This window comes from Tupaia chinensis, unplaced genomic scaffold (genome assembly GCF_000334495.1).
Source record: "Tupaia chinensis unplaced genomic scaffold, TupChi_1.0 Scaffold000355_1, whole genome shotgun sequence".
Lineage (NCBI taxonomy): Eukaryota > Metazoa > Chordata > Mammalia > Scandentia > Tupaiidae > Tupaia > Tupaia belangeri.
Window position 1 is genome coordinate 13,417,303 of NW_006159850.1, and position 9,132 is coordinate 13,426,434.

A 9,132-nucleotide genomic window follows, 5' to 3' on the forward strand; every position below is an offset into this window, starting at 1 on the left:
TCTCTCTTTCTTTCTCTCTCTCTCTTTCTCTCTTTCTTTCTCTCTCTCTCTTTCTCTCTTTCTTTCTCTCTCTCTCTTTCTCTCTTTCTTTCTCTCTCTCTCTTTCTCTCTTTCTTTCTCTCTCTCTCTCTTTCTTTGCTATAGGGCACATGTACACACCAGAAAGAGACAGAGAGGGAAAGTGAAAAAGCAAGCCACCAGGTCTGGGACTTGAACTACAGTTGGCCATATGGGAGTCCAGTGCCTTAGCCACCACACCACCAGCTGGCTAGGGCTACAGTTTTTAAAACATCATTTTACTTGATTGCAAGTCACATCAAGAGATTTGACTTAACAGTCCACATTTCGAGGCCTGCAGGTGGCGGGATGGTTAAGGGTGCTGGACTCCCACATGGCCAACCACAGTTCTATTCTCAGACCTAGTGACTTGCTTCCTCACTTTCTCTCTCTCTCTTTCACTGTCCATCTCTGGTCAAATCAAAATAAATAAACTTAAATAAAACAATTCTTTAAAAAGAAATCCGGCTTTCTAGGCGCTCATGAATAACAGGAAGATCTTCTACCCCTGGGCCTTTGATCCTTGGAGAGCAACAGGTGGTAGCTTGCTGGGTAGGCCCTGCCTTCTTTAGTTAGGGAAGGAGCTTTCCAAGCCACCATCCTCTCTCTGGTCCCCTGAGGATGACACCCGGGGTCAGTTAACTTTCCCATTACATGAGCCCAGCCTTTTTCCTGTAGGACTATACAAAGAAAGTAAAGTTTTTGTACTCTTCCCTTTGTCAAAAGTGAAGATAAAATAGAACTAGAAAATCCACACATTTCTAGAAAAACGGAAGCATCTTTCCTTATGACACTACAGACCATGCCTCCTTTCCCAGCTCATGTCATTTGAGTTACCTGGCTGATCTGGTCACCTGAAGGTAACCGCTATTCTTTTTTTTAAGAATTATGTATTTAAGGGGCAGGCAGGTAGCACGGTGGTTGAGGGTGAGTCCTGGACCTGGCAGCTTGCTTTCTCTCTCTCTCTCTCTCTCTCTCTCTCTCTCTCTCTCTCATCAAATTGAAATAAATAAAGTTAAAATAGTTTTTTTAAAAAAGAATTAAGTATTTAAGACCAGAAGATGGTGCAATGGTTACATCACTGGACTCCCACATAGCCAACCGCTATTTGAGTCCTGGACCCAGGGGCTTAAAATCATACCAGGCGTGTGTGTATGTGCATGCCCAAAATATCTCGAGAGGAGACTGGAGGAGAAGGGACTGAGGTGTGATTTCCCCCTGAGGGGTGATTTCTCACTTTCTGTCTCTCTCTGTCTGTGGTGAGTCCACGTGCCCTATAGCAAAAAATATCTCTCAAAAAAAAAAAAAAGATTTATGTATTTATTATCATTATTACTTTTCAATGTGCTAGAGTGCACATGTGCTCACCAGGGAGAGGGAAAGTGAGAAAGCAAGTTACCAGGCCCAGGACTCAAACCATAGCTGGCCATGTGGGACTCCAGCACCATAACCACCATGCCACGTGTTGACCCCAGCAACCATTATTCTTTGAGAGGATATATGTGTTAAACTAGGCTAAATGGATGTACCAAGATCCCAAAATATAATGGCTCACACACAATAGGACTATATTCCTTGCTTACCTCACAGTCCATGGTAGATGTTCCAGGTCTGTGGGCAGCTCTCCTCCACACGATGACTCAGGAACCCAGGATCCTCCTTTCTTGCGACTCCACCATCCTCAGGGCCTCATCATCCTCACATCCAGCTGCAAAGGGAGAGAGAGTGTAGGTGAAGCAAATGTGCCTCGGCCAGAAGTAGCACACGGCATATCCACTCACACCCCATTGGTGAGGACTAGTCACATGGCCACACCTGGCTACAAGGGATGCTGGGAGATACAACCTCAGCTGACTGACACTGCCTTCCACAACTCTGTTGTTATGGGAGGGCAGAGCAGACTTGGTGGGCAGTGAGCCACCTCCACCTTTTCTTGTTTCTCTGCTTTTCTGTCACTCAACGGATTATCGCATGGGGTAATTTATAAAGAATTGAGGTTGGGACCAGCAGATGGCATAATGGTAACATCACTGGACTCCCATGTAGTCGACCGTGATTCGAGTTGAGTGCCAGACTCGATGTCTTAAGCTCACACTGGGCGCATGTGTGTGTGTGCCCAGAATCCTCAGAGGAGAACAGAGCAAAAGGGATAGCAGCATGGCCATACCCCTGGGGGATGATTTCTCACTTTCTGTCTGTCTCTTGTGAGCACATGCGCCCAATAGCAAAAACCTCTCTTTAAAAAAGAATCGAGGTTTGGGACCAGCAGTTGGCATGATGGCTGTGTCGCTGGACTCCCATGTAGTCGACTAGGGAGAACTAGGAGACAGAGAGAGACAGGTAGCCCCAACAAGATTTCCACATGTGGTCCACCTGTCCATGCACAGAGAAGTCCGGGAAGCAAACCCAGGACCTTTTCATGTGGTTCTGGTTGTGTTACTACTGTGCCAACACCTTCACCGTCATACTCAGATAAGTCTCCCCCTTCTCCACACTGATGGGATGGCTCACCAAGTCTCAGTGCCTGAGCTTCTGGGGGTGCATGCAGACCAGAGCATTCTGGCAAGCACACATGCCTTCTGGCTTTTTTTGGGGGGAGGGGGGAAGGTTTTTGCTATAGGACGCATGCGCTCGCCAGACAGAGAGAGAGAGACAGAGAGATAGAAAGTGAGAAATCACCCCCCAGGAGGGATGGCCACGCCGCAATCCCTTCTCCATTCTCCTCTCAGGATCTTGGGCATGCACACACACACGCCTGGCGTGAATTTAAGCCACCGGGTCCGGGACTCGAACCGCAGTCGACTACATGGGAGTCCAGCAACATAGCCATTACACTAACTGCTGGTCCCCACACATGCCCTCTGGATACGCATTCAAACCTGCGAAGGCAGGCTGTCTTCAGGCATCCGAGTCACCAACATTCTTGACTCTCTTATAGCGTAGTAGTAACTGTGCAGGAGATTTGGGCACTCAGACAAATTCTCCCCATTTCTTCCAGGTATGAATATATTGGGGCAGATCATCTCCTTAGGCCAGCTCATCTACACACAGTGTGAAAAGATGAATTACTGCCAGACACAGTGCCAGCGCCTGGGGAGTCGTGTCCGCGGCCTGCTGTCACCTCTGCAGATGCTCCAAGCCCGGGGAGAGCAGAATCTGCCCAAGGAGATAACTGCCGCCCTGGACCGTTTCCATGCTGTGCTGAAGGAGACTCAGAGGCAGGTAGACAAGTTTAGCAGTAAATCCAGTGTCTGGAAGTTTATAGCTGCAGGCCAAAACAAAATACTCTTCAAGGACGTGAACAAGAACCTGAGTGATGTCTGGGAGCAGCTCTCACTGCTCCTTCAAGTTCATCTTCATCTGTCAGTTTCAACGATTAGCTATGGAGCATCCTGGCTACAGGAAGACCAGGAGGATGCAGAGAAAGACAGACAAAACTTCCCAAATGGTAAGTTGGATTGGGTTGGTTTTGGGGATGTGTGTGCATGCCCAGAATCCCGACAGGATGGAGAAATGGAGGGGAAGGGATTGTGACGGAGATAATGACCTGATTTCCCCTGGGGAGGAACACTCATCTCTTTCCATTATTTCTTGGCCACAGCAAGTCATATGGCCATGCTTCAAGGATTTCCTGCATGCTCAGTGGCAGAAAGCCGAGGGCAGGCAGGCCCCAAGGCCTAGCGGTAAATGGAGCTGGATCACATAAGCCAACTGAAAAATTTGAATCCTGGCCCTGACAGCTTGAACGACAGGCCAGGCGCGTGTGCGTACATGCCCCAAATCCCAACAAGAGGGAGAAATGGAGAGAAAGGGGGAACCAGCAGTTAGCGTAATGGCTATGTCGCTGGGTTTCCATGTAGTCGACCGTGGTTCGCATCCCGGACCCGGTGGCTTAGAACTCACACTGGGCGCATGTGCGTGCGTGCCCAAGATCCCGAGAGGAGAATGGAGGAGAAGGGATTGCGGTGTGACCATCCCCCCTGGGGGTGATTTCTCGCTTTCTGTCTCTCTGTCTCTCTCTGTCTGTCTGGCGAGCACACGCGCCCTATAGCAAAAACCTCTGAAAAAAAAAAAAAAGAAAGAAATGGAGAGAAAGGGATTGAGCTGTGACCACACCCCTTTGGGAGGGTGCTTTCTCTCTCTTCCTATCTCTGTCTCTCTGGCAAGCACACGTGCCCTCTTGCAAATCAAAAATTTAAGAACTTTAAAAAAAAATAGGACAGGAGGTAGCATAGTGGTTAAGGTGCTGGATTCCCACATGGTTGACAGCAATTTGAGTCCCGGACTTGACAGCTTGAAAATCTGCCAAAATTACACAGGTAGCGTAATAGCTACGTCACTGGACTCCCATGTAGTCAACTGCAGTTCGAGTCCTGGAGCAGGTGGCTTAAACTCACACCAGGTGCATGTGTGTGCATGCCCAAGATCCTGAGAGGAGAATGGAGGATAAGGGATTGAGGCATGGCCAATCCCCCCCCCACCCCCCCCCCCAGGGGCATGAATTCTTGCTTTCTGTATCTCTGTCTTTTTGGTGAGTGTATGTACCTTATAACAAAAAAAAAAAAAAAAAAAGAAAAGAAAAAATAATAAAAGAAAGAGGAAAATCACACCAGGCACATGTGTGTGCATACCCAAAATCCCAAGAGGAGAAGGGATTGCACTGTGACCATCCTCCCTGGAGGGTGATTTCTCACTTTCCCTCTCTCTATCTCTCTCTGGCAAGCACAGATCCCCTATAGCAAAAACTCTTAAAAAAAAAAAAAAAAAAAAAAACAAATAAAAAAGAACAATGAGAAAGAAAGAAAAGAAATAAACAGAAGGGAGCCAACAGGTGGTGGCGTGGTGATTAAGGCTCTGGACTCCCACATGCTCAACTGTGGTTCAAGTCCCAGATATATGGCTTGGTTTCTCACTTTCCTTCTCCCTCTCTCTCTCTGTTTCTTTCTGATGAGCACATGTGCCCTATAACGAACAATTTAAATAAATAAGTAGAAAACTGAATATTGGTGAATAGTAGCAAATCCTACCATGATTAATATAATAGGTAAAAAAATTCTCTTGGTAGTTTTAATCAGCATTTTGGTTTTACTTAGCATTTAGTTTTCATTAATTGATTTGATTCTGTATTATATACCTGTTGCCCTTTTTTCTTGCAGAAAATAACATAAAAGCTTTGTTGAGGCAATTGGAAGTCAACACAAATGAAATCAAGGAAGCCTTGAGAGCGTGTAAGTTAGCACATGCCCTGCTGCTCCCGTTGCCCTGGAACTAGAAGCCGTCGATTTCCTAGGATCACTAGCCTCCCCCAGCCCCTGCCTCTGCCCTCTGTTTATTTTCTGTGCTGATGACGGGAAGCAGCATGCGGGTTTGGATGCACTTGTGGCCAACCCAGGTTTTTGTCCATGAAGTAGCATTTGAAGGGGACTTTTTTTTTTTTTTTTTTTTTAGAACAAGAAGTCACCCCCTGGGAGGATGACCATGCTGCAGTCACTCCTCCATTCTCCTCTAGGGATTTTGGGCAGACAAGCTCATGCACACGGCTGAGTTTTAAGCCACTGGGTTCAGGACTAAAACCGCTGTTGACTAAATGTGAATCCAGTGATATAATCATTATGCCATCTGCTGGTTTTGTGAAGGGGACTTCTTGACCAGCAAAATATCTTCTAGCACTTGTCCTAGCGCTAGAAACATCCTATATGGGGGACCAGCAGTTGGTGTAATGGTGATGTCTCTGGACTCCCATGTAGTCGAACACGGTTCGAGTCCTGGACTCAGGGTCTTAAACTCATACCTGGCACATGTGCTTGCATGCCCAAGATCCCAAGAGGAGAATAGAGGAGAAAGGATTGTGGCATGGCCATCCCCCTAGGAGGATGATTTACTTTCTGTCTCTCTGTCTCTGTTGTCTTTCTGGCAAGCGCACGCACCCTGTAGTAAATAAAAACCTCTCCTAAAACAAAACAAAACAAAACAAAAATCATCCTATAAGGGAGCCAGCAGGTGACATGGTGTTTAAGGCACTGGACTCCCACCTGACTGGCCACGGTTCAAATCATGGACCTGGTGGCTTGAAAAACATGCCAACACGTGTGTGTGCATGCCCAAAATCCCAGGAGAAGAATGAGAAGGGATTGTGGCATGTCCACCCCAACAGGGGGGTGACTTCTCACTTTCCCTCTCTCTGTTGCTCCTGTGAACACACATGCCCTGTAGGAAAATAAAGCAACAAAAAGCCTTTGTGAGCAGCCTCAAAGCTACAAGGAATAATTCAAATTAAATTTAAAATGCTCTCATTCATTCACTCATTCATTCAACAAAACTGTGAGTAGCTGCTTTATGCCAAAGGTTGAGCACAGGGGGAGCTAAGGCACAGGGAGGATGTTGCTTTCTGGTAGCTCATGACCTTAGGGAGGGAGACATGGACACATGACAGCCATGAAGTTACTGAGCGGAGCTTGAACTACGGCTTTAAGTACTAGATCTGACATGACCAGGCAAGACGCTAGGCACCTAAGTGCCAAGCTGTGGCAGTAGGAGGAGGGGGCGCTCCAAGATGAGAGAGCTAGGTCCTGATGGGCTTAAGGCTAGAGAGACAGGCAGGATTTGAAGAGGAGGGAAAGGCTGAGTGGGCCGTATTCCCACTAACCGTCCACTGTGTTGTGACCGGTCACCCAAAGGCATCAGAAACGCCCTCCTGCATTGGGTCATTCAGAAGCTGCAAGTGAGGCCAGCTCTGCTTCATGGTGTAGAGCTTCCCACCCACATGTCACCAAGAAGCCACTTTCCTTAAGGAAGCTTCTTGGGCCAGCCAGGTGACATGATTAACACAGCTGGATCCCCACATGACCAACTGCACAGTTCAAGTCCTGGACCTGGTGGCTTAGAAAACACTGGGTGTGTGTGTGCATGCATCCTGAGAGAATAGGGAAGAGACTGCAGAGTGGCTGGCTCCCTGGGAGGGTGCTCTCTCTGTTTCTCTGCCCTCTCCCTCCCCCACCACCCCTACAAATCTACGCAACGTATAGCAAAATGAAAAAAAGAAAAAGAACTGTCAGCTTAGTCTGTCAGCCCACAGAATGATGAGAAATAAATAAAATTATTTACAAAAAAATAAAGACATCTTGAGGCTGGCAGGTGGCGTGGTGGTTGAAGTGTTGGACTCCCCACATGGCTTATCATGGTTCGAGTCCCCGACCTGGGAGCTTGCTTTCTCACTTTCCTTCTCTTTCTGTCTCTCTCTGGTCAACTTCAATAAAATAAACATAAAATAAAATTATGACAATGAATAAGATTAAATAATTCTTTAAAAAAATAAAAACACCTTCCTTAGCTCATTGACTCTTATCTCCTTTTGTCCTAGGGCTCAAGTTAAACTCACTACCAAAATCCAGGCAGGAGGTCCTCCAAGTTAAAATCAAGGAGATTAAGAAGGAGGACCTTTCAGGAGCCCCATGGAGGCTGCTAAGAGAAAACGCATTCAGCACACTTTATAAAGGAGAGTATCACAAGGCTCCAGTGGCCATCAAAGTGTTCAACAAACTCCCGAACAGAAGCATTGGGTGAGTTGTTTTTATGATTCCCTCATACACGTCAACACTTTCCCTCCGGAACTCCTCCAGAGAGACATCTTTGTCTCCATTTTGAGATGAGGGAAACCTGACCCCAAAGGGCTAAATGACTTGCCCTCCCCTCCTGAGGAGCAGACTCTAGACTTAAATGCATGCCATCCTATCTCGGTTCTAGAGCCTTCTCTCTTTTATTTATATATTTATGTATTTTTAAAAATTTGTTCTCAGGATGGAACCAGCAGGTGACATGGTGGTTAAGGGCACGGGATTCATGTGTGGCTGACCGCAGTTTGAGTCCCAGACCTGGTGGCTTGCTTTCTCGCTTTCCCTCTCTCTCTCTCTCACATTCTATCCCTCTCTAGTCAAATTAAAAATAAATAAATAAAAATAAATAAATAAAAATTAAGTTCAATAAAAATAATTTTAAAAATTTGTTCTCAGGACCAGCAGTTAGTGTAATGGCTATGTATCTGGGCTCCCATATAGTCAACCACAATTCGAGTCCCAGACCTGGTGGCTTAAAACTCACACCAGGCGCGTGTGCGCGTGTGCCCAAGATCCCAAGAGGAGAATGGAGAAAAAGGGATTGGGGCATGGCCATCCCCTCTGGGGGGTGATTTCTTGCTTTCTGTCTCTCTCTTTCTGGTCAGCACACGTGCCCTATAGCAAAAACCTCTCAAAAAAAAAAAAAAATTTGTTCTCAGGCTGGTTCTATAGTGCAGCAGTTGAAGGAGCCAGATTCCACATGGCCAGCCGTACTTTAAGTCCTAGTCCCAGTGGCTTGAAGAACATGCCAAGTGTATGTGTGTGCATGCCTAATGTCCTGGTAGGATATAAAAATGAAGGAAGAGAGATTGTGGCATGACCGCATCCCGTTATGGGGGTGCTTTCTTTCTCTCTCTCTCTCTCGCTCCCTCTCCTTCTATCTCTGTCTCCCTCCCTCTCTTGTGAACGTCCATTCCCTCTGACAATGGAAAAAACCTGCTTTTCCTTTCCCCATCTATGATGGCAATTCTAGCTGTTTCATTTGTGCGCGTTACTGTAAAGTGTATGTCGTCGTCATTATGTGTATATTGTATTTCTTAAGAATTATTCAATTTTTTTATTTATTAGTATTTTTAAAAATGTGCTATAGGGCATGTGGACTCACCAGAGAGAGAAAGAGAAAGCAAGAAAGCCAACTGCCAGGTCTGGGACACTGACCGCAACCAGCCATGTGGGAGTCCAGCGCCACAACTGCCACGCGGCCTGCCTGCCCCTGTATATGCAATTTTAATTTTCACAGATAGAAGTGTTTTATTTCTGTTACCTACTTCTCTTAGTTTTTTTGTTTTTTTGTTTGTTTGTTTGTTTGTTTTTGAGAGATTTTTGCTATAGGGCGCATGTGCTCGCCAGACAGAGACATAGAGACAGAAAGCGAGAAATCACCCCCCAGGGGGGATGGTCACGCCGCAATCCCTTCTCCTCCATTCTCCTCTCGGGATCTTGGGCACGCACGCACACGTGC

At 46.6% G+C, this 9,132-nt stretch overlaps 1 protein-coding gene across 4 annotated transcripts in view; it reads left to right on the top strand.

The window, feature by feature from the left end:
* The window catches only part of MLKL (mixed lineage kinase domain like pseudokinase), a 35,759-nt gene that overhangs the window by 2,534 nt on the left and 24,093 nt on the right, over positions 1-9,132 (top strand). For 3 of the 4 annotated variants that reach the window (XM_006152642.3, XM_027773505.1, XM_006152640.3), the window contains exons 2-4: positions 3,056-3,505; positions 5,214-5,285; positions 7,418-7,616. In XM_006152642.3, the coding sequence (XP_006152704.1) occupies positions 3,058-3,505; positions 5,214-5,285; positions 7,418-7,616 (719 nt within the window). In that variant the 5' untranslated portion in view covers positions 3,056-3,057. The remainder of the gene's footprint in view (positions 1-3,055; positions 3,506-5,213; positions 5,286-7,417; positions 7,617-9,132) is intronic. The other variant, XM_006152641.3, reaches the window with a different exon arrangement.